This window comes from Phocoena sinus, chromosome 8 (assembly GCF_008692025.1).
Source record: "Phocoena sinus isolate mPhoSin1 chromosome 8, mPhoSin1.pri, whole genome shotgun sequence".
Taxonomy (NCBI): Eukaryota; Metazoa; Chordata; class Mammalia; order Artiodactyla; family Phocoenidae; genus Phocoena; species Phocoena sinus.
In genome coordinates this window covers 39,264,275-39,289,977 of record NC_045770.1, presented here as the reverse complement: position 1 = coordinate 39,289,977, position 25,703 = coordinate 39,264,275, and the positions used below count along the sequence as shown (strand labels likewise).

Below are 25,703 nucleotides of genomic sequence, written 5' to 3'. Positions count from 1 at the left end.
TAGCAGAGGCCTCAGGCACGGTGTGGGTCCTCCTCCTACACCTTCAAAACAGTTCTCAGGGATGGATACTCTGAATATCCCCATTTTATGATATGGGGATTTATGATATGATAAAAACTTAGGCTGAGAGAGAGAGGTTAAAGTAACTTAGTCACGGGCACCAGATTGGAAGTGCGGGAGCCGGGGTGCAGCCCTGGACCTCTCTGCCACACAGTGCCTCTCCCATGAGTGTAAACACTCAACCACTGCCAAGGATTTCCGGTTTTATTTGGTGTCACTTAGCCGGTGAATTTCTTTCTTTTTTTTTTTTTTTTTTTAAACATCTTTATTGGGGTATAATTGCTTTACAATGGTGTGTTAGTTTCTGCTTTATAACAAAGTGAATCAGCTATACATATACATATGTTCCCATATGTCTTCCCTCTTGCGTCTCCCTCCCTCCCACTCTCCCCATCCCACCCTTCCAGGCTGTCACAAAGCACCGAGCTAATATCCCTGTGCCTTGCGGCTGCTTCCCCCCAGCTATCTACCTTACTACGTTTGTTAGTGTGTATATGTCCATGACTCTCTCTCGCCCTGTCAAAACTCACCCCTCCCCCTCCCCATACCCTCAAGTCCGTTCTCCAGTAGGTCTGTGTCTTTATTCCTATCTTACCCCTAGGTTCTTCATGACATTTTTTTCCCTTAAATTCCATATATATGTGTTAGCATACGGTATTTGTCTTTTTCTTTCTGACTTACTTCACTCTGTATGACAGACTCTAGGTCTATCCATCTCATTACAAATAGCTCAATTTCATTTCTTTTTAAGGCTGAGTAATATTCCATTGTGTATATGTGCCACATCTTCTTTATCCATTCATCCGATGATGGGCGCTTAGGTTGTTTCCATGTCCTGGCTATTGTAAATAGAGCTGCAATGAACATTTTGGTACATGACTCTTTTTGAATTTTGGTTTTCTCAGGGTATATGCCAAGTAGTGGGATTGCTGGGTCATATGGTAATTCTATTTGTAGTTTTTTAAGGAACCTCCATACTGTTCTCCACAGTGGCTGAACCAATTCACATTCCCACCAGCAGTGCAAGAGTGTCCCCTTTTCTCCACACCCTCTCCAGCATTTATTGTTTCTAGATTTTTTGATGATGGCCATTCTGACTGGTGTGAGATGATATCTCATTGTAGTTTTGATTTGCATTTCTCTAATGATTAATGATGTTGAGCATTCTTTCATGTGTTTGTTGGCATTCTGTATATCTTCTTTGGAGAAATGTCTATTTAGGTCTTCTGCCCATTTTTGGATGGGGTTGTTTGTTTTTTTGTTATTGAGCTGCATGAGCTGCTTGTAAATTTTGGAGATTAATCCTTTGTCAGTTGCTTCATTTGCAAATGTTTTCTCCCATTCTGAGGGTTGTCTTTTGGTCTTGGTTATGGTTTCCTTTGCTGTGCAAAAGCTTTGAAGTTTCATTAGGTCCCATTTGTTTATTTTTGTTTTTATTTCCATTACTCTAGGAGGTGGGTCAGAAAGGATCTTGCTGTGATTTATGTCATAGAGTGTTCTTCCTATGTTTTCTTCTAAGAGTTTGATAGTTTCTGGCCTTACATTTAGGTCTTTAATCCATTTTGAGCTTATTTTTGTGTATGGTGTTAGGGAGTGATCTAATCTCATACTTTTACATGTACCTGTCCAGTTTTCCCAGCACCATTTATTGAAGAGGCTGTCCTTTCTCCACTGTACATTCCTGCCTCCTTTATCAAAGATAAGGTGTCCATATGTGCGTGGGTTTATCTCTGGGCTTTCTATCCTGTTCCACTGATCTATCTTTCTGTTTTTGTGCCAGTACCATACTGTCTTGATTACTGTTGCTTTGTAATATAGTCTGAAGTCAGGGAGCCTTATTCCTCCAGCTCCTTTTTTCGTTCTCAAGATTGCTTTGGCTATTCGGGGTCTTTTGTGTTTCCATACAAATTGCGAAATTTTTTGTTCTAGTTCTGTGAAAAATGCCAGTGGTAGTTTGATAGGGATTGCATTGAATCTGTAGATTGCTTTGGGTAGTAGAGTCATTTTCACAATGTTGATTCTTCCCATCCAAGAACATGGTATATCTCTCCATCTATTTGTATCATCTTTAATTTCTTTCATCAGTGTCTTATAATTTTCTGCATACAGGTCTTTCGTCTCCTTAGGTAGGTTTATTCCTAGATATTTTATTCTTTTTGTTGCAATGGTAAATGGGAGTGTTTTCTTGATTTCACTTTCAGATTTTTCATCATTAGTATATAGGAATGCCAGAGATTTCTGTGCATTAATTTTGTATCCTGCTACTTTACCAAATTCATTGATTAGCTCTAGTAGTTTTCTGGTAGCATCTTTAGGATTCTCTATGTATAGTATCATGTCATCTGCAAACAGTGACAGCTTTACTTCTTCTTTTCCGATTTGGATTCCTTTTATTTCCTTTTCTTCTCTGATTGCTGTGGCTAAAACTTCCAAAACTATGTTGAATAAGAGTGGTGAGAGGGGGCAACCTTGTCTTGTTCCTGATCTTAGTGGAAATGCTTTCAGATTTTCACCATTGAGGATGATGTTTGCTGTGGGCTTGTCATATATGGCTTTTATTATGTTTAGGAAAGTTCCCTCTATGCCTACTTTCTGGAGGGTTTTTATCATAAATGGGTGTTGAATTTTGTCGAAAGCTTTCTCTGCATCTATTGAGATGATCATATGGTTTTTCTCCTTCAATTTGTTAATATGGTTTATCACATTGATAGATTTGCGTATATTGAAGAATCCTTGCATTCCTGGAATAAACCCCACTTGATCATGGTGTATGATCCTTTTAATGTGCTGTTGGATTCTGTTTGCTAGTATTTTGTTGAGGATTTTTGCATCTATGTTCATCAGTGATATTGGCCTGTAGTTTTCTTTCTTTGTGACATCCTTGTCTGGTTTTGGTATCAAGGTGATGGTGGCTTCGTAGAAGGAATTTGGGAGTGTTCCTCCCTCTGCTATATTTTGGAAGAGTTTGAGAAGGATAGGTGTTAGCTCTTCTCTAAACGTTTGATAGAATTCACCTGTGAAGCCATCTGGTCCTGGGCTTTTGTTTGTTGGAAGGTTTTTAATCACAGTTTCAATTTCAGTGCTTGTGATTGGTCTGTTCATATTTTCTATTTCTTCCTGATTCAGTCTTGGCAGGTTGTGCATTTCTAAGAATTTGTCCATTTCTTCCAGATTGTCCATTTTATTGGCATAGAGTTGCTTGTAGTAATCTCTCATGATTTTTTTTATTTCTGCAGTGTCAGTTGTTACTTCTCCTTTTTCATTTCTAATTCTATTGATTTGAGTCTTCTCCCTTTTTTTCTTGATGAGTCTGGCTAGTGGTTTATCTATTTTGTTTATCTTCTCAAAGAACCAGCTTTTAGTTTTATTGATCTTTGCTATTGTTTCCTTCATTTCTTTTTCATTTATTTCTGATCTGATTTTTATGATTTCTTTCCTTCTGCTAGCTTTGGGGTTTTTTTGTTCTTCTTTCTCTAATTGCTTGAGGTGCAAGGTTAGGTTGTTTATTCGAGATGTTTCCTGCTTCTTAAGGTGGGCTTGTATTGCTATAAACTTCCCCCTTAGAACTGCTTTTGCTGCATCCCATAGGTTTTGGGTCGTTGAGTCTCCATTGTCATTTGTTTCTAGGTATTTTTTTATTTCCTCTTTGATTTCTTCAGTGATCACTTCATTATTAAGTAGTGTATTGTTTAGCCTCCATGTGTTTGTATTTTTTAAAGATCTTTTCCTGTAATTGATATCTAGTCTCATGGCGTTGTGGTCGGAAAAGATACTTGATACAATTTCAGTTTTCTTAAATTTACCAAGGCTTGATTTGTGACCCAAGATATGATCTATCCTGGAGAATGTTCCATGAGCACTTGAGAAAAATGTGTATTCTGTTGTTTTTGGATGGAGTGTCCTATAAATATCAATTAAGTCCATCTTGTTTAATGTATCATTTAAAGCTTGTGTTTCCTTATTTATTTTCATTTTGGATGATCTGTCCATGGGTGAAAGTGGGGTGTTAAAGTCCCCTACTATGAATGTGTTACTGTTGATCTCCCCTTTTATGGTTGTTAGTATTTGCCTTATGTATTGAGGTGCTCCTATGTTGGGTGCATAAATATTTACAATTGTTATATCTTCTTCTTGGATCGATCCCTTGATCATTATGTAGTGTCCTTCTTTGTCCCTTTTAATAGTCCTTATTTTAAAGTCTATTTTGTCTGATATGAGAATTGCTACTCCAGCTTTCTTTTGGTTTCCATTTGCATGGAATATCTTTTTCCATCCCCTTACTTTCAGTCTGTATGTGTCTCTAGTTCTGAAGTGGGTCTCTTGTAGACAGCATATATAAGGGTCTTGTTTTTGTATCCATTCAGCCAATCTGTGTCTTTTGGTGGGAGCATTTAGTCCATTTACATTTAAGGTAATTATCGATATGTATGTTCCTATTTCCATTTTATATATTGTTTTAGGTTCGCTACTATAGGTCATTTCCTTCTCTTGTGTTTCGTGTCTAGAGAAGTTCCTTTAGCATTTGTTGTAAAGAGCCGGTGAATTTCTAATCAGATTTATATGTTACACCTGATGTCCAGCCTGTGTTCCGCCCCCCTGGGACCAGGATCCCCTTTCTCTCCAGATACCTCGGAAGACTTAGGAGCACACTGAACCTTGCTGACAGCTGTAGGTTGTGAGCTTCGGCTGTCTTTGGTTTGCTTTCATTTGGAGGTCGGGGACTGTGAAGCAGTATACCAGCAGTACATGGAGTTGTTTGCTTTAGCCTGTGTTTAGCAGAAGGTTTCAGTTATGGAAGATGCTAAGTACTCTTTTAGTGATTTTTATGATTTTTTATGTTTCAGGCAGTATGAGAAAAAGACTAAAAATGACTTCTGTCAATGAAAGGCACTCTCTTCCTGCCTGTCCATTACCTTTTCTGCCCTTTATCTTAGCTGAATCTTGCCTTTCAGCATATGGGGTTTGATTTACTAGCTTCCCAGGGGCAGAGGGAAGAGTGGTAACTGTTTATTGATAGTTTATTCATCTATGAATGTATTCATTTTATTCTTGGTGTGTAGATAGATACTATAAAAGCAAGGAGTGGTGGCATTTGACCCAGCCCTTCTGTCCTGGGCTGATACAAGCATCTTCTTACAAGATGACGTCAGAGCCAGCGGTGCCGTGGATCCCCTTCCACAGAGCACATTTGCTCCTTCTCTTCGCAAGCCGGCATCACCACCACCATCCTTCCCATCAGTGCCAGGGGCTCGCGGTTTCCTGCACTAATGGAGGGACCCTATAGTGTGACTGGTCTCCCAAAATCGCTCATGTTTTCCTTTAAAAAATGCCCTGTACATTTTCCCCTAGATAAACCTCCTGGTGTGGTTTTATTTAGCATAGAGTCAAAGTTCCTGATGCTCTCTGGGAACATGTCAAAAGACAGTGCAGGGAGGAGGGAGGGAGCAAAGAGGACACAGCCCTGGGGCACATGTGGCGAATTAGAGAGAGAGAAAGCCTCTCCCCAAGAACACACATCGATCCAACAGTGCAGGCAGAATGCAGTTTACAACGTGAACAAGCATAAAGATACAGGCTAAAGAGCAGGTCTTACCTCTGGGTGGGCGTGAGGTCTGGAATGTGCTGTAGTACAGGAAAGAGTGTTTGGTGGTCCGATCTTACTCTGAGTTGGAAACGGCTGGAGGAGGAAGGAGGATTTTTGGAGTAAGTGTGTTTGCAAAGTGCTGATTTGCAGTTTAGACACCTATGAAAATGAATTGCTATGTGGCATCAAAATGTGAGCTAGACCCAAGGCTATTGGATTAACAGCTATGTGTTGCTCTTAACAAAAGTGAGGCCAGGGAGTGTTATTTAAATTCCACCAGCTAGAGCTTCCCTGGTGGCACAGTGGTTGAGAGTCCGCCTGCCGATGCAGGGGACACGGGTTCGTGCCCCGGTCCGGGAAGATCCCACATGCCGCGGAGCGGCTGGGCCCGTGAGCCATGGTCTCTGAGCCTGCGCGTCCGGAGCCTGTGCTCCGCAACAGGAGAGGCCACAACGGTGAGAGGCCCGCGTATCGCAAAAAATAATAGTAATAATAATAAATTAAAAAAAATAAATTCCACTAGCTAAACATGTGTTTTGAATACCAGCATTAAAACTCAGGAGTTTGTATAATTTTTAAGCTGAATTATGGCTGGATGAGCCAAATAAAATGCCCTGTTTATTGTGAGAAGCAACTCTGCAGTGTGGGAATTTCAAAAGGCTAGGGTCAAGTTCAGCTTACTTTCTCAGGAAATCTAACACAGTTCCCGCAGCAATGCATTAAATGAGTGGCTTCTCCAAACAAGAGGATTATCCATACGCATCCTGCAGAGGAATAATTTTGATATTAGCTTACCCAAGACCCTAGTCTCAATTTGAACATTTATGAGTCTCGTGTCTGCACCACCAAAGAGATCCAGGTGGGAAGGCTGTGGGTTTGGGAAAAGAAGATGTGAGGGGTTTTGAGTCCTGGCTCTCCCACTTTGTAGCAAATTGAATAAGTTCTCAGAGACTCAGTTTCCTTATGTGCAGCTTGTTACAGCTGATTTTTCCTAAAACTAACTGATTTTCTTCCTTACATAAATAAACATGTTCATTGTAGAAAATCTAGAAATATAGATAACTCCCACTTCCTCCACTCCCTAAAAAAAAAAAAAGAAGGAAAATAGAAATTACCTGCAGTCCCATTATCCAGCCGTAACCATTGTTAAATACTCCATTCACTGCTGCTTTGAGGGTTAGAAAATTATAAGAAAATACTCTAAGTTGGAAATCTCTAGGTAAATAAGAGGTATTTTTATTGAGTGAGAAGTCTTAAAATTTGAACCTCTTCACAGCCAAGAAGCCCTGTTATTTTCATCTCATTTTAAAATTCTTTTATTTTATTTTGTTTACTTTCTCTGATTATTAGAATAACTGCTGATTTTTTTGGCTTATCTTTATTTTCTAATTTTTCTCATTTTTTGGCTTATCTTTATTTTCTAATTTTTCTCTATTTTCTAATTTTTCTATAACATATATTACTTAGTGAAAATTTTTTTGAATAGCCATCCGTGTTCATTGTAGAAATTGTATAAAGAACAGAAAAATATGAAGAGTGAAAAAACATCCCTAATTTCATCACCTAGAGATAGTCATTCTGACCTTTTGTCATAGTTCCTTCTAGTCATTTTTCTATATACTATTTTTTACTCAGGTGAAATGCTAATATGTATCATATCTTGAGAATTTTAAAGAATCTTTGCTTAGAGGCTCAGTAAACATTCATTGAACTGAATTGTTAATGCTGATAAATGGAAAACAGTTGTCTTGATTTTACTTCTCTACTAATAAGTTTGCTTTAGGAAATGTATTTAGCTGTTTGCATTTTCTCTTCTGAATTACTTGATCATATCCTTCGTCTGTTTATCCATTGATGTTTCTTTTCCTGTTGTGTTTTGGACAATTTTTGTCAGTCACACAAGCCATACTTATTAAATGTTAGCATCATGGCCTAATTGTAGATAAATATATAGTTTAATACATTGAATATAGCTTGCTGATCACCATTGATGCTTGGGGATCTGGGGACAGTAGAGTGGGGACTGCTAGTCTGTTTGCATGAATTGTTTTGTTGCTCACTGATTTCTGGAATTGTCTCCAAAATGAGGCCTTCTGGTGTTCATGCAATGTGGACTAGAGCAGTGCTCAACAATAGAAATATAATGTGAGGAGGGGAAGGAGGGGTGGGATAAATTGGGAGATTGGGATTGACACATACACACTACTATATATAAGATATATAACTAATAAGGACCTACTGTGTAGCACAGGGAACTCTTCTCAATACTCTGTAATGACCTATATGGGAAAAGAATCTAAAAGAATCAGTGTATAACTGATTCACTTTGCTGTACAGCAGAAACAAACACAACACTGTAAATCAAGTACACACCAATAAAAATTTTTAAAAAATAAAATGGCTAAATTAAAAAAAATAAAGACATTGACATCCTTAAAAGAAAAGAAGTGTAATCTGGGTCACATATCTAATTAAAATTTTTCCTGCAGCCACATTTTTAAAAAGTTAAAAGAAACAGGTGAAATTAATTAAAAGACATGTTTTAGTTAACCATTTTTAAAAATTGAAGTATAATTGACTTACAATGTTGTGTTAGTTTCTGCTGTACATCAAAGTGATTCAGTTATACATACATATATACATTCTTTAAAAATATTCTTTTCTATTATGGTTTATCACAGGATATTGAATATAGTTCCCTGTGCTATACAGTAGGACCTTGTTGTTTACCTATTTTATATATATTAGTTTGTATCTGCTAATTCCAAACTCCTAATTTATCCCTCCCTGCCTTCCCCTTTGGTAACTGTAAGTTTGTTTTCTATGTCTGTGAGTCTGTTTCTGTTTTTTGTCAATAAGTTCATTTGTATCATTTTTTAAGATTCCAGATATAAGTGATGTCATATGATATTTGTCTTTGTCTGACTTACTTCACTTAGTATGATAATCTCCAGGTCCATCCATATTGCTGCAAATGGCATTCTTTCTTTTTTATGGCTGAGTAATGTTCCATTGTGCTTATATACCACATCTTCTTTATCCATTCATCTGTCAACGGACACTTAGGTTGCTTCCATATTTGGGCTATTGTAAATAGTGCTGCTATGAACATTGGGGTGCATGTGTCTTTTCCAAATATATGCCCAGGAGTAGAATTGCTGGATCATATGGTAACTCTAGTTGTAGTTTTTTAAGGAACCTCCATACAGTTAGTTAATCCATTTAAAAACATAATTTTAGATACATGTTTTAGTTAACCCATTATATGCAAAATATTATGATTTCAACAGGTAATCAACATAAAAAACTATTAATGAGATGTTTTACATTTTTTGTACTGTCATCAAACTTTGATGTGCCTTTTATACTTCCTGCACATCTCAGTTCAGATGAGTCACATTTCAGGTGTTCAGTAACCACGTGTGGTTTGTGGCTACTATTTTGGACAGCACAGGTCTAGAAGAAAGTGAGAATCTGTGTTCAAGAGAGAGTGTCCTGACGTGTACAGGCATCACCTTTATACTCTTGTTCTGCATTGCACTGCAAGCAAACAGTTCAGAAATGGAAGATTCTATGGTGCTAGCATTTGCTTTTATTCCTTGTTGAAGCTTTACTGTTAGGGACTGGGATTCTCAACACATAGTGTTTGAAGAGGAAGCGACACCCAAGGGTGCATTTGTCCCTTGCCTTTCTCCTAACACCCGTTAGCAGTGTGTGATAATAGAAGAGGCTAACAGTTATTAAGTATCAATAGTTTCCTAATGATAGACACTATGTGCAGTGCTTTACATGCATTATCTCATTTAATTCTCACAACAACTCTTGAGGTAGATACTGTTATCATCACCATTTAAAGGTGACGAAGAAGCTAAAAACTTGCCCATGGTTACTTGGCTAGAAGGAAGCAGAAGCAGGGAAAAGAGACCCCATATTAAGGAACAGTGCTCTCCTGTACCAACATGGGGCAAAAGCCCTGGTGTGGTGGGAGTATGCGGGTTCCAACCCCCAGTTCATAGCCCATTGTTTTGCTTCATAAAGACTGAGATCTCTGGTTTGTGATCCTCTGAGCCTTAGTTTGCATACTTTAAAAACAGAATAATAATATATGGTGTGACAGCAGGGAATGCCCAAGCTTGTGAGAATGGAATGACAGTGGATGTAAAGTGCTATTCATGGCACATTTAGTACAGGTATAATGTAAACACATACATTTAAACAAGCTTATTTATGAAGCTTACTGTATGCAGAGAGAAGCAAATGGATGTTGATTAGCTGTCTCCAATGACCTCGTTTCCCCAGTCCAGATAACATTGTCACTTCAGTTTTGAGCTGCATTTTGTGACAACTCAATACATGAGAACGGCAGTGACTTGGAGCTATGTTATTATATTGGCAATGTCATGATTGGAGATTCTACCTATGTGATCCAGAACCAATCTAAATACCAGAGGTCTCTTCCTTAATAAAACAATGTTGAAGGTTGAGTCAGTCTTTGAAAGTGCATCGAGCATATATGGTCTCCTAACTTGCTCTTGGGTTCAGGGGCCAAATCAATTGACAAAAATGTACTGGGTACCAGCTTAGTATAAGTCATGCTTTTCTACCCTCAAAAAAACATGCATGCTAGTAATTAGGGAGAATAATACACACATGCATAAAAAATTAAATAATATCGTATTTAAAAATTCAAGAGAAGGTAGGTTGTCAGGTGTGTGATTCAGGCAAGGTTGTAAGTTTGGAAGTAAGAAGCGGGTGCAGATTCTGGGGTCAGGCTAGGCCTGGGGTGGTCCAAGTCACTGACGATGGAAGACCAGCCTGCACGACTTCCCAGTATGACCCCCTATTTTGTCTCTTAGATGTGGCTCTTTAAATGCTCCTTGATTCTTGTTTCTAATACATCACTGTGGGCTTGGGGCAAAGAGGCTTTTTCAGCCCTGCTCAGACGTATTTAAATAACTGGTCAGTTCAGTGGCATGTGGGAAGAGGTCACTTTCTGTGGTGTCCCAAGGCTCATTTGGTTCCTTGAGAAAGGAGCAGGACCTGTTGGTGGTCCTGCCTTGGTTTGTGTGAGGATTAAGCAAGGTGATGAAATGTGCTAACTGGCAGATGGCATAGACCCTCAATAAATGTGAGTTGAATGCTCTCTGTAGAAGGGACATTAACCTATGAAAGATAATAATGTTGAAGGTAAGTAACAGTCCAAGAGGACAACTCAGGGGCAGGTTTCTAGCCTTCATGCTTCCCCTGAGGTGACTCAAGCCTACAAAAAGCTGTGATGCTGTTGTTAGGATGTGAGCCATGGATGTGGTGGTGGCTCAGACTGAGCCACAGGAACGCGGGAGCAGAGGACAAGGGGTGGCTGCCTTCCCTCCCTGCTTTCACCTGGTCTGTTCAGGGCAAGAGTGAGCTACAAGGACTCTGAAACTGAAAAGCCTGGGCTTTGATTCTCCTTTATGTTTCTATTATCTCTGTTCCATTTTGCAGGTTACTTACCATCTTGTCCCTTGCGTTCTCATCTAAATACAGAGCCTTGACGAAGATGCCTGTTTTATAAGGCAATCGTAAAGGTCAAAATGAGATGGTGCATGTAGTGGTGCGTACCACAGTGACTGGTACGTAAAAAGTGCCCGGTGAATGTCAGCCATAACCGAAAAAAATTATTGGACTGCTCATGAAAGCCACACTCAGGGCTAGGCTCTGGGATATAGATGATGATAATTACAATAATGGTGATAATAGCTAACATTTGTCCACTGCTTAATTTGTGCCTGGCTTTATACATATTAACTCCGTAAGTCCTTTAACAATAAGCCAAGTGGTGGATGGTCCCAGGAGGCACATAATGTCAAGTAACCTAGCTCTCTGCCTTCACTTTCTAACAGGGGGAGTAGGCTCACGAATAGAAGATTGTGGCATAGAATTCTATTCACAAGTAGTTTCTCGGTAAATGTTGGTTCCCTTCTCCCCTTTTTCCCTTTTCTCTGTGTCCCTTATGAGGAAGGGTTTATCCTGCTGGTGGCTGATCAGTAGCGTTCTTTGGAAGCTGGGGATAGCTTGTTTCATAGCACTGGTATGATCGTGACACTTTCCGGCCCTCCCCCACCATTCTTTCCTCTTCATTACCCTCAGCCAGATTTGCCTTGTACAGACCTTTGAGCCTACCAGCCCCAGCTGGCTGAGTAGCGAAGCCGCGGAACAGAGGTTTGCTCTCCTGGCTGCACGTCGTCCATTGTAATACGGTGCTTCTTGAATGTGTCACCGAGTTATTTTGTGAGGCCGGTGTTCTCTATTTAATAGAAGACTTCCCATTTTGAAAAACCCATTCTTTCTGTCTCCAAGCTTGGCAGACACCCTTTTCCTGCATTGCCACTCAGGTAACTCGTCACTGTCGTGGGTGGCTTAGGCTGACATTATGAAAAACCTCCCTTTTTCTTATATAAAGGAAAAGGATTACCGAGAAGATAAGCCCATCACTGACTGTGAGTTCCAAATCCCAGAGCCCAATAAATGTTAAAAGGTAGAAGCCCCAGCCTGAAGCTGCCTGGGTCAAAGGCAAGCCCGGATGCCTCATCTGTGCCCACTTGAGCTCCAAGGAGACGCGCCATGCTTGTCATTCGCATTGGATGAAGTGAGAAGGGAGAACCGAGGAGGTAGGGATGGGTGTCTGCCTTTGAATTGAGGCAGTGTAATTTGTGGCATTTTGTCTCTTGCCAAGGTAACCTCTATCCACGAAAACTGCACCGTAGTATTTAGCCAGTCTGTGGGAATGCACGTACTCACTAAGGATCTATGGTTTTCTGGGTCCACGACTGATAGGAGGTCCTGTGATCTGGGGTGAAAGTTGGGCGTTGTGAAGAGCAACCAGGGGCATCTCACTCTCGCTATGGAGTTGGACTTTGTACACACAGACCTCCTCATACACACGGGGCGACATGTATTCACATACACTTCAGTGTGGAAGGGGCACAGATTCATCAGAATGCAGAAACGTTGTATTTCATAACGGCCAGATAGTTAAGTATTCAATAATAGGTGTGGAGAGGGAGGGAGGAGGAAGGGTTTACACTTCCCCATCGACAGCACTCCTTTCTGAAATCTGAGACACTTAAGGAGTAAAGAACCACATTGAGCTTCATGGTTCTCTACCTTGACTTGGGGAACTTAGATCCCAGCTATTTTAACATGAAATGGATGGGGCGCCTAGATCGAAGGCATAAGGAAATCTAGTTGGGAACTATCTCCTAAGCCCTGGTGGAGTGCTCTGACATTGGTTACCAGAGCAGAGCTAGTGGTTAGTCACTCTGGCGGGATCTGCTGGGTTCCTTTTGAGGTCGTCTTTAGGAGTAACTGCGTCTCCATGTAGGGAGGGCTAAGGTGACCGTTGTTAACTTTTCTGCTAGAGAGTTTGACATTTAGCTGCCAGGAGTCAGCATTCAGAGGATTCTTAAAATGCCCTAAGAGGTACTTACAAACTGAGAGCTATGGAGGCTGACAGGGTCCGAAAACATTCCAGCAAATATACTCAAAAGGAAACATAAGGCCAGATGAGCTCCCGAGGAAAAGCGTAGTAGCTCTGAGAGTTTTGGCCACGGATGGCCACAAGTAATGGGAAGTGGCACAGGAAACTGTTACGGAGTAGAAGGATCTCAACCCCTTGATATAGAAAGTTGATGATTTGGGGCTTGCTGCTAATTCTTGGCACCCCAGTTCCCAGACTGAGACCTAAAGGTTGAAGGGGGCAGCAAGAAAACCATTTCTCCCAAGTCTGCAGAAGAGCGACAGCCGTGGTTGGAAAACTAGAGGCCAAGACTGTCTTTGCTGTTTATACCTATAGGAGTTGTCGTTAGGAGCCCTTGGCTTAGGCTGAAAGAAAATACAGTGATCCTTATGAAACAGGTTAGCAGAATCGTGAGGAGGGGATCGGTAGGGAGGGGCAACAGAAGGTGGAAATTCAAGTAAAGGAGCTAGTACCCAGAATTTGAACCATCAAGGGACACCTCTGTGTGTTCTTTTTTTTTTTTTTTTTTTTTGCGGTACGCGGGCCTCTCACTGTTGTGGCCTCTCCCGTTGCGGAGCACAGGCTCCGGACGCGCAGGCTCAGCGGCCATGGCTCACGGGCCCAACCGCTCCGCGTCGTGTGGGATCTTCCCGGACCGGGGTACGAACCCGTGTCCCCTGCATCGGTAGGCAGACTACCAACCACTGCGCCACCAGGGAAGACCTGTGTGTTCTTTTTAACCTGGTTAAAATCAGACTTTTGATCCTCAGACCTCCTTATCTCAGCAAATCAGAACACACAAAGTTTGTTCCTTCCCTAAGACTTTCCCATTTCATTAAATGGTACCCTTGTCCATTTGTGTGGACCCCAGAATCTAGGAGTAATTTTAAATTTTTTCTCACTTTCCCTCTCCCCATACGTAATATAAATAAAACATACCACAGATCCATGTACTATTTCTTTTCTGCTGCTACCCTCTGAGCCTTTGTTAGGTCTCACCTTGACCACACCCAGGCCTCCTCACTGGGCACCTTTGGTCCACCCTTGCCAACGTACATCCCATCTATACACCACTCAGAGTGGAAGCAGCTCCCCCACTGGCCCTGCTTCACACTCTAAGGGAAGGGCTGCCCTTGCCTCACAAGGACCCTCGCCCATCCCGCTGGCCTTAGCCTGTGCTGCTTTTGCTGGCTGTGCTCTGTATCGACTTGCTTTCTTCCAGTTGATCTTCTCCTCTAAGTCCTGCCTTAAGCCCCACTCGCAGGCGATACCTCTACCTGGAACACTTTTCCCACTTCTCTACCCCCTGCCCCCAGCCACTTTTTCCTCCTGTCTGTCAACAGACTTCGACTCAAGCGTCCACCCCTGACCTTTCGGTATGACCTAGCCACTCAGTCATTCCCTGTCCCTGTCCCCCTGATTCTTTGGAGAGGGCTCATTACTTTTCAGTACCTGGCTTTGTGTGTTTATCGTGTGATGGTGTGCCGGTCTCTCTCCCCGAGAACGCAAGCTTCATGAGAGCAGGGACCTTGTCTGTCTGGTCCACTCTTTCCTCAGTGACCAGAGCAGTGCTGATTCCGATGGGGAGAGCGCATTAAATATCTGTGGGATGGAGGGTTGAAGCTGCTTCAGTCAACCTAGCTTGGACCGTGCGTCAGTGACGACCCCTGGCAGTAGAAACCAGCCATAGTGCCCGTGTGGTTGGGCTTCCCTCCTCTCCCCACCACGGCCCTGGGGTCTGACTGCTGGTCTTCTGTTCCCTTGCAGCCGCCCCTGCCAGCTTCCTTTCCCATCAACGGTGCAGCAGCACAGCCCGATGTCCTCCCAGAACTCCTCCGTCAGCGGGCCGTTGCACTCGGTGTCCCTGCCACCTCCACCTCCGATGACCCTGGCAGCCTCGCAGCCCACGCCAGCCGCCTCCCCCAGCCAGCAGCTTGGTCCGGATGCATTTGCGATCGTGGAGCGAGCCCAGCAGATGGTGGAGATCCTAACGGAGGAGAACCGGGTGCTGCACCAGGAACTTCAGAGTTACTACGACAACACCGACAAGCTCCACAAGGTACCGGACTTCCCTAGGGGAGGGGAGGGAGAAAGTTCTCTGGAAGGGGAACACAATTCCTTACCTGCCCGTGGGGGGTTGACTCCCTGACTCACTGGCCACAGTTTAACTAGACCCCTTTTTATACCAGGCACCGAGCAAGGCTTTAGGGAGACAAAAATAAATATGCCACGGTGCCTGCCTTGGAGGAGCTTATAGTCCAAAAGGGGTAGAGTTGCGTAAGTTAAACCTGCAGTAGGACATCAAGAGGCTGCAGGAGGGGCAGCAGAGGTGCCCCTGGACCTGAGACTCAGAGGCTGAGTAGCATTTCCCCAGATGGACAGTGTGGAAAAGGGGACACCGAGAGTAACACAAAGCAGTGAGTTGAGAGAGACAGGTTTTTCCTTTCAATCTGGTATCTCAGACAGGAACCTTGTGATTGCCATGTTGGTTTCATTAGCTGGTTTCTGCAAAAAGCAGCGATGTCTCAGCACTGAGGGCAGAGTACAGGTTACTGCGTGCTCTCCTTATGCTATGACTTAACAGGTGGGGAGATGCTGCGTAATTCCAGCCTGTGTCATTGTCGTGGGAATATTAGGATGTACGGCAGCCTTCATTCTTAGGGCTTTACGCTGAAAGCCAAAGTCAGCAGGAAGACATCCAGCGAGAGTGAAATCACAGGCAGTGATTTCATGATGACCCACATGCCAGCACCTGAAATGCTGCAGGTAGAAAGGAAGAGGTGAGGGGCAAAAGTCATAGGATCTTTATTTTTTTTTTTAAGCAATTTTTTTTGTTTTTTTAAATTTTATTTACTTATTTATTTTTAACATCTTCATTGGGGTATAATTGCTTTACAATGTTGTGTTAGTTTCTGCTATATAACAAAGTGAATCAGCTGTACGTATACATACGTATAGCTCTTGCGTCTCCCTCCCACCCTCCCTATCCCACCCAGTCATAGGATCTTTTCGGGCAGCAGAGCCCCAGGGCACTCGAGTTTCCTTTCTGGAAGCAAGGAGGCATGTGTGGTAGAAGGCATCTCATAAGAGTCTGGGTGCGTTCTCTGTCCTGGGCAGTCGCTTTTGTAAAGAGAAAGTGTGAGAATGTAAACTCACCTGGCTACAGAAGCATTGCCACTTGGTTCTGTGTAACAGGACATGCTCCTGGCTGGCCCATGGTGTTCTCTGTGCAATGTTGATCTCTCAGTTAAGCCTGGCCTTTCTGCTGGTCCGGGAGTCAGAACAGTCAGCCCCTGTGATTCCCTGAGGGCTGGCAGCAGTCGGCTGGGAGCAGTGGGTGGAATGATGCAAACATTCACAGACAAGGACCTGCCCCAGCTCATTTGTGCAGAGCTTCCACCGAGAGGGTCTGGAAATCCCTGGAGTCAAGACCAGGCTTGGCCCAGAGAACTCTGGCTGCCTTTATTGGAGGGGAACAAATGAGAGCCGGGAACCAGCGGGCTGCCTAAGGATGGCGGCCTCACTCCCAGCCTCAGTCATACCCTTAGAAGTTGGGAAACACGTGCTGGCTCCTGGCCTTGGCTGGAAGTCACTGCTTAGGCCCAGGCTTGCCTCTGATGCTTCCTGGGGCAGCTTCTTTCCTGGTACAGTCTGAAAATTGGGAAGGGCCAACTCAGCATTTTCTGGGAAATCAGTAATGTTTTTCTTCTCCCTGATGAAGCCCTATGGCAGGTGCTTTCAGGAGCCGCGCAGACTCACCTGAGGGCAGAGTGTGGTTCTCTGTCTCTTCCATGGACATTTTTGAACAGTTGCAGGGAGGATGCATAAATTGTGAGGTCTTGTTATTCTTTGTTGACTTTTTATTAAGATACACTTTTTTATTGGCCTGTAACATACATCTTTTTTTTCTTTTTTTGGCCGCACGTCATGTGGGATCTTCATTCCCCGACCAGGGTTCGAACCTGCGTCCCCAGCATCGGATGCATGGCATCTTAACCGCTGGACCGCCAGGGAAGTCCCCTATACATCTATTTCTTGATGTTGATGCCCATTTCTATTTTGAAAACCAAAATCAGCCTCCCAGTGATTCATTTTCCCTGTACAGGGGATGACTCTTAAACTTTGTGACCAAAAGCATTTTGATGACTTAAGGAGAAAAATCAAAAGCTGTGTCCCTTCTGGATTCCCAGACTCCTTCAGTCCCTTGAATGTTATGAATGGTTCTATAAATATTGTATTTCATTAACCTGTCATATGTCGAACTGGAATTGCCGATTTGAAATCTCAGGTTTTGATCGCTACTTGCCATATTTATCACTAAGTTCCGCAGCTCTTCTCAGCAGCTAGGGCCAAGAGAAAGAGAGCTGCATGAAACCGTGACTCGACAGTTGAAGGCTTGTGTTCCCGAGGTCATCCTAGCCTAGGCCTCACTGCTCCGCCGTGTCTCAGCAGCTGCTTATTTAAGCCTCAGGTCTAGGGAGAGGCCTGTCCAATGAGGTGACTTTACTCCTTGGGGATGATGACCCCCGGCTTGGGTGGAACCACAGTGCTGCACCGTAGGATGTGGCTGCCCTGTGCTGGCAGGAACGTCCAACCCAGAGTCCTTCCTCACAGCTTTGGGAGCACTCGCAGAAATTCATCACCAGGGCAGAACCAAAAATAGATGAATTTTTAATTGCGGTGCTTAGCCTGTGTGCACTGAGCCAGGAGCACGACAGGAAACGACGACTAAACTCAGAGGCTGCCAAAGTACCGCCTGGAAATGAAGACCCGTTTCCAGAGAGGCACAAGGCAGTGATTATCCCTGTTAGTGTTGGAATGGTGGCTGGGGACCCCCAGAAAGAGCAGTGGTTTTTCATTATTTCCCTTGGGGCACTCGTTTTGCTTCTTTTTCCTCCCAGTTTCCCTGAAACATAGTTCATGGATGGAATTTCCAGCTGGGCCAGACTATGAGCTGGTTGGCCTCAGAAGCCATCAGGGTGGAGATGGACGTTTGAAGGGAAAGGGCGCCATGTTTACCGTCCCCCCGGGCTTGCTTTAGCAAAGACCCTCTTCTTTTGTCAGCGAAACAGAGGTGGCTGTGATTGGGCAGTCTGAGGCTTGGATGGCAGGCCTGTCTTCGATTCTGTAGGTCCCTGAGCTGTGCAGGCGAAGGTATCAGGGAACAAGCCAGTTTCTAGAGCTGGGAAGGGCTGAGATTTTTCTCCGGACACTTTTCTGTGCATTTGCTTCGTGGCAGCAATGCCAGTGAAAGCTGTGTGAGGCTTTCCCTTCTGCTCGTGGTTCTGTTTCTGGGCCAGGGAGTGCTTCTCCATGTGATTTCAGGGGATCTTGCAAGCCTGGCCTAAGAGCTTCCTGATGTCTAGGCTGTAAGGGAGGATGGGAGCTGTGGAGGCAAACCCAGTATCCCCTTCACACGATCATCCTCAGACTCTGAACTGGCCCAGATGTCTGTATATCAAAGGCAGCCTTTCCACCTCCCTCCACCTCTAACACGCATCAAGGGGAACTTAAGATGTTGTGGAGCTGCTGATGTGAAGAAGAGGGTGTGGTTCTCCTTCTGAAGGAGTGTGCAGTCAGAAACTGTAGAGCTTTAGACTAAAAATTATTAAAATGATTCTAGTCCAGTTTCCCACCCCTTAGAAAGCCTTGCTTCATGTCTCCGAAGAGAAGATGTTCATCTTTTACTTGAATGTTGCTAGAAAAGAGAAGCTCACTACTGGGTAGACTTTTGGGAAAGGTGGTTAGGAAATTCCTCCATATGTTGAATCACAGTCTCATCTCATTAGGTTGCTGCGTTTAGTCGTAGTTCTGTCCTCTCCGGTCACACTGAAGGAGACTCATCTGTCTCCACCACGACAGGTATCGCTTTTTGCAGGAAATACATTGTCCAGAAGTATGACCCTTGCCCTTTCTCTCTTGGTAGCTACAAGCACGTAACCTTGTCCCAGTTCCTGTCCGTCTGAGTATCTGAGACGGTAAACTATGCCGTCTTGGGGACACTGCAGTTTCCCTTTATAGCGTGCGGACGGAAGTTCTTTTCATGAAAGGAAAGAATCCACAGCCAGGTGTAGTTTGATCAATGTCCAAGGCTGTCTTTAGGAGTCATAAATATAGAGTAAACAGTCAGTACTTTTGTCATAAGAAGGCACAGGTCTGGGGCTGTAGGGACTGTTTCTGCCCTCAAGTAACTGACAGTCAAATGAGAGACACAAAATGCATCAGAATTCCAGTCAGGTGAATACAACAGATGAAAGTACGTGAAATCAGATGGAGGGAAGTTCCTACGGGTGGCCTAGTTGAGGAAGGCATCCTAGTTGCCCTGGGCTTGCAGAGGTCGACACCTCAGGGTTTTTGGTGCCCTCAGCTTCCTTGGGGACTAGGTGATGCCTTCGGTCTAGATGGGGATGGTCCAACTGTCCAAAAACCAAGGCCACCTTTTACAGATGGAATTAGCATAGAAATGGTGGTATGTTTTGGAGCCATCTCTTTTGAAAACAAAATTAAAAGGAAGGAGCATAATTTGCGGTAGAACTGTGAACAGGATTCAGGACATGCTGTTCTTTCTGCTGCCACATGACCAATCATTCATGTTATCTTTGCAAGAGATAGAAAGGCTTTGTAGAAATGACGGGACTGTGGAACAACCAACTCTGCTATGAGGAGGCCTTTGGGAACATCTCCTGGTGCCGAAGGGAGCCTTGGCGTTGGGCCCCTCCCTGGTTGGAGGCCACTGAGCAGAAGGCCTGATGCCCTCCAGCCTCTTCACCCACCTCTTCTCAGATGTGTCTTTTTTTTTTTTTTTTTTTTGCGGTACGCGGGCCTCTCACTGTTGGGGCCTCTCCCGTTGCGGAGCACAGGCTCCGGACACGCAGGCTCAGTGGCCATGGCTCACGGGCCCAGCTGCTCCGCGGCATGTGGGATCTTCCCGGACCGGGGCACGAACCCGTGTCCCCTGCATTGGCAGGTGCACTCTCAACCACTGCGCCACCAGGGAAGCCCTCAGATGTGTCTTGGCTCCGTCTGTAACCTCCAGGGCATTGACCACATCCGGTCTCCTTCTTTAAGTTCCTGGGTTCCTGGCTGCAATGGCACCCCTGGCATCAGCCTGTCTCCTGGGTTCTCCTGCCTCGCCTTCTCCTGCAGTGTCAGCGCTCCCACCCTTGGCCCTCTGATCTTCTGTTGATCTCCCTAAGTGGTCTCACTCTGTGACTTCGTCTGTCATCTATGCACAGTGAAACAACTGCCCACCTGACTTTCAGACCCGTCTCTTTCCTACTAACTGTTCTGCAGGCACTTCAGACATGGTATCTCCAAAACCAGACTTTTGGTTTAGGTAAACCTGTTTCTCTTATCATTTATCTTGGTTAAGTCTTGTTACTCTGTCTTCTAAGCTATGAATGTCTGTGATTTCTTTCTCCCTTACCGTCCAGACCAGTCACGGAGACCTATTGATTCTACTCTTCAGTGTCTTTGGAATTTGTCCTTTTGGTTATCTGGGTTCATGCCCTTGTCCTGTCATTAAACTGTTTATGTTCGCTTCTTGCCTGGACTCCTTTCTCCTGCCTTCTCTCCCTACACCCACCCTGCAACCCCATCCTTTAATATGATCTCCATAAAACCTCAGGTGCGATTTATGCTTCTCTCCCCTCCCCAAGCTCTTCCCCCCACACCCCAACAATTACGTTTGCCTGTAAAGTCCTTCCTTATGGCCACTTGCCCCTTGCTGTCATCCCCAGATGACCTGTCGTGTCAGAGACATGCACTTTCCTTCGTGGCTCTCTGTCTTGGGTCATTCCCTGTCTTCTGCCGAGAATGCCAAAGCCCTTTGGCCTTTTCTTTTCTGCTTGGCAAATTCCTGTTCATCCCTCAGGACTCATTTTAAATGGCATTTTCTCTGAAATCTTTTTTAAAGAAACCCCTTCTCACCCCTGCCAAATTAATAACTTTGTCTCTAGGCTACCATAGCATTAAATCACCACATCCCTTGTCACATTGCACTGTAGAAGCATATGTATCTGTATACAGGCCAGCTCTAGGCTGTGAGACCCCAAAGACCAGGAATTGTCTTATGTCTGTTTCCTTGGCACCCAGACACATAGTAAGTGTGCAATAGGTATCTGTTAGGGTATGTATTACTTATAGGAGTGTCAGCAGGGACTTTTTGATCTGGGCAATTGGAGTTCCGTTAGTCGGGGTGTCTGCCTTATGGTGACAGCTCTCCATGGAGGCACCAAAACACGGTGCAGTTCTCTTGGTGCCCAGGGAGAGGCGCTAGTGTTCTCAACCCTGCCACTTTGCCTCTGATTCCAACTTTTGGTAGCCAGGTTTGCAGGTACTCTTTACGCTTTCTCCTGCATTTATGTTACACAACAATAAAATGGGATTTATTAATTTCTACTTTAAAACGTGCTGTTATGTTAGGCTCCTGTTATATCAGTTATAGCTACTTGTTATAGATTTATATATGCCGTAGATTAAAGGCTCTCCCAGTTACAGCTCTTGATTTCGTGAAATACAAAAAAAATATTGGTTTTTATCCCATGTCTTCCAACTCCCACATATAAAGAGGTTTTCTATGGTTTACAGTTAGATACAAATCCATTAGTCCTTTATATAGATAATTTCATAGACAAAGGGATAACAAGGCTAAGCGATGAAACCTCTCTTCGTGTGGATTTTATGTTCCTTTGGGGATGGGTAGGAGGGTCTCAGGAGAGCACTGTACTTGGAGTCAGGAAATTAGGGTTCTACTTGTGATCCTTTAGTTTTCCTGTACTTTAATATTTCCCTCACATTAACTAGGAAAAATAATAATAGTTGTAAATTGCCATACTTAATATAACGGTTTATGTTTATTTTATGTTTATTATTTTTTTTAACATTATATTTATTTTATTTTATTCTTTGGCTGTGTTGGGTCTTTGTTGCTGCATGCGGGCTTCCTCTAGTTGCATCAAGCGGGGACTACTCTTCATTGCAGCACGCGGACTTCTCATTGCGGTGGCTTCTCTTGTTGCGGAGCACAGGCTCTAGGCGCGCCGGCTTCAGTAGCTGTGGCACGTGGCTCAGTAGTTGTGGCTCGTGGGCTTCGTTGCTCTGCACCAATTGGGATCTTCCCGGACCGGAGCTCAAACCCGTGTCCCCTGCATTGGCAGGTGGATTCTTAACCACTGCGCCACCAGGGAAGTCCTAAGTTATGTTTAAATTCACCCCTTCCTGATATTTGTACCAAGAGACTATTACCAGGTGACATCAGATGGTCCCACCAGACTTGTGAGTCTGTAATTCACAGGATCCTAACATGGTGCTGGGAGACAGATGGGGGCGTGGTGAAGTCGGTTGCAGGATTTGGTAGACAAACTTAAGACACAGAAAGGCTGCATTGAAGATACAGCCTTCACAACTGGAGCATCCAAGAATCAGCATAGCTAAGGCATGGCGGGGAATGTCAGAAGTCTCACTTTCGTGCTGCTTCTTTCTTTCAGTTTGAAAAAGAACTTCAGAGAATCTCGGAAGCCTATGAGAGCCTGGTCAAGTCTACCACCAAGCGAGAGTCGCTGGACAAGGCGATGAGAAACAAACTCGAAGGCGAGATTCGAAGGCTCCATGATTTCAACAGAGACCTCCGAGGCATGTCAAGTTCACTCATGTTTTCTCTACCCTAAACGCCCCGTGTTGCTGACAGCCGGACTTCAGGCCCAAGTTATGTTACATAACCTTGTAAATCCCAAGCCCCTGGGAAAGGGGCACCAGAGAGCAGAAGTGTTCTTTTCACGTTGTAGGTTGTAGGTTGCAGCACTGAGCCTGAGAAGTGACAACCTCTATACACGAGTCCCTGACAGGGAGGGAGTATGTGTGCAGCTCCTTCTTGCTTTAAAAGTACTTAACATGACTCGTGTTGTGAATGGGAATGTCTGAAAAGACCAATGTTCCATGCACAACCCTTGTCACATCAAGCTGAGGCATTTCGTTGCCTTCTTTGAAAGCCAACAGTTAACACTTGCTTGGTATATAGTGTAGAAGGCAGAGTTAGACACATGTCCCTCTTGGAGGAAAAAAAAGCCCACGGTTGTGAAAAGAGTAGATATGTATCAACTTCCTGAAAGCTAGGAGCCCCCTGTTACAGGATCTTGGCAACCTCCAACATGCAGAATGATCTGACCCATGAAATTATACTTCACTTTCGGTCAGCCAAGCCATTTTTCAGTTCCCTCGTGTCAAAAGACTCAGTGTACTGGCAGTCTGTAGCTGGAACCTACCTTTTTTTTTTTTTTTATTATTACTGCAAACCCTTTAGTCTTGGGTATTATGTAAGCTCAATAAAGACTTGTGAGGCTGAATTATTTAATTGAGTAGATGAAGATTGACCAAATGGCATAAGCAGACCTAGAACTCACTGAGTAGAATCTTCATCCGTTAGGTCATCTTGACTTGTTTCCTGGTATTTATTTAATTGTTATTTTTAATTTTTTGCTTCCCAGCTACAGAGGGCTGATGGTCAAGGTTAGACGAGGGCTGGGTTTGAGGCCAAGGGAACTCAACCCCTTTTCGAGGACTCTGCTGGCCTTGCAGGAACCTGTTCTTCGCTGCCTACCACCGGTGCACACCTTGCCATTAAACTGCATAAAGGCACAGTGTGGCGTCTGAGGACTTTTCTTTTTGATGTTCTGGAGCATCTTGTCCCCCCCCCGCCAAGAGTTGTTCAATTTGGGGCTCCTCCCTGGGCATCTCTCCCCACCCAGCTCTCGGCACCCAGGTCATTTGCCTGTTGGAGGATGACTTAAATGCAAGTGCATTTCTTTGTAATCGTTTCCTTTCTGTGCACAGATCGACTGGAGACTGCCAACAGGCAGCTGTCCAGCAGGGAGTATGACGGACACGAAGACAGAGCGGCCGAGGGGCTTTACGCTTCCCAGAGTGAGTCTCCATGCTTACCTATCCCAGCTGGGTAGTTTTAAAAACTGGGGGCCTGAGGAAAGAGAACCCTGTTAGTTTTAAGTAAGTTTTGTGCTGCTTGCTTTTTGTTTGTTGATTTAACATATAAGCTGTTAGGCCGAAGATGAGACCCTCCTAGGTCTGCCAGAGACAAAGCCTAGGTTGATGTGTTAATTTCAGTAATGTTTATTCCGACCTCCTTACCTACAGTTTCTGTTTCTCCCTAATACCCTCCATGGGTATTATAGAGTATTTGCTGGCACTCGCCACTTGGTCTAAGGCACAGTTCTCTTTCCCCATGGAAAGGGAAGGAGGCCTGTGGTGGGATTTGCTCTTTTGTCACAGTCTGTGTGTGCCTAGGTTGAGCAGTTCTGGACCGGCTGCCCCTGGCATCATGAAGCCACCTAAATGTTCCCAGCACGTGTCTCAGTAGGTGACGCTCGCTTGCGAACCATTGGGCCCATTTCAGCCAGGAATAAAATGGCTTCCTGTGCCTCAAGATTTATTGGGAGAATATTCTATTAGTTTCACCAGAGACAAACGATAGAAGCAAGTGGGTTTTTGTTGTTTTTTTTTTTTTTAACATCTTTATTGGGGTATAATTGCTTTACATTACAATGGTGTGTTAGTTTCTGCTTTATAACAAAGTGAATCAGCTGTACATATACATATGTTCCCATATAGCAAGTGGGTTTTGAGAAACCATCGATTAAGGTTCGAATTTCTGCTCATTCATTCATTGTCCAAGTCAGAAATGTAAAAATCCAACTGGCTTTTTTGGGAAACTGTTTTTAGAAAACTGAATTCATTTCTCTGTCATAATTCTCAACAACATTGTGAGTTAAGTGCTCACAAACTGAAGACAGTTTGAGCAACAAAAAATCCTGTGTTCAGACTCTGGCCATCCATTGTATAATGGCAGTATTCTGATGCTTGGGTCGCTCAACGCAGCTCTACATTTTCAAGGCTGGGAAACAATTGGTTAAACTTTCTAATTTCCAGTACTATTCGTTGGGGTTAAGCTCCTTTGTTTTCCCCAGATTCACTCATGATTGCATTCCATTTTGAGTCTCAGCTTCATTTTTTAAATTCTCTTCTGGCAAATGGACACTAATACAGCCTTGGGCTTTTGCATCAGACTCCTTTGCAGTCTTGCAGTTAGGTGAATTGGCCCGTGCTCCAGACTCATATACAAAGCTATGTATATCAGCGTCTTGAATTATTCACTTTCCTAACAAAAGTTATTTCTTCTCATGGGTGCAGTAGATTTACCATTTCATCTGAGCTTTCATTTGGAAAATGAGTCATCTGTACTATTTGCACTTGATTTTGACACCTTAATTTTGGGTGATGGTCCGCTTAGGTAGAGTAAGTATCTTTGTGGCAGTTATGTCAGTGACGTCACTTTGCTGATACTCTGCCTTCTTGTCAGGGGATATTATTTTGTCACTTAGTTTGGGTCAAAATGGAAACGTCAGTGAGTTTCATCTGATGGGCATTTGCTGTAACCTCCCAGCCTAGGCTGTGCTAACGGACTAATAGGTTTTGGTGTCGTGCGAGTTCGGAAATGTTCTCAAAGATTTTAACCTTCTGGCTCAAAGCTAAAACATCAGTAACGTAGGC

The 25,703-nt window shown here is 43.8% G+C and overlaps 1 protein-coding gene across 3 annotated transcripts in view; it reads left to right on the top strand.

Annotated features, from left to right (window-relative positions):
• AMOTL1 (angiomotin like 1) overlaps window positions 1-25,703 on the top strand; it is a 137,425-nt gene that overhangs the window by 69,632 nt on the left and 42,090 nt on the right. For all 3 annotated transcript variants that reach the window (XM_032640083.1, XM_032640081.1, XM_032640082.1), the window contains exons 4-6: window positions 14,910-15,201; window positions 22,631-22,775; window positions 23,973-24,062. In XM_032640083.1, coding sequence (XP_032495974.1) covers window positions 14,910-15,201; window positions 22,631-22,775; window positions 23,973-24,062 — 527 coding nt within the window. The remainder of the gene's footprint in view (window positions 1-14,909; window positions 15,202-22,630; window positions 22,776-23,972; window positions 24,063-25,703) is intronic.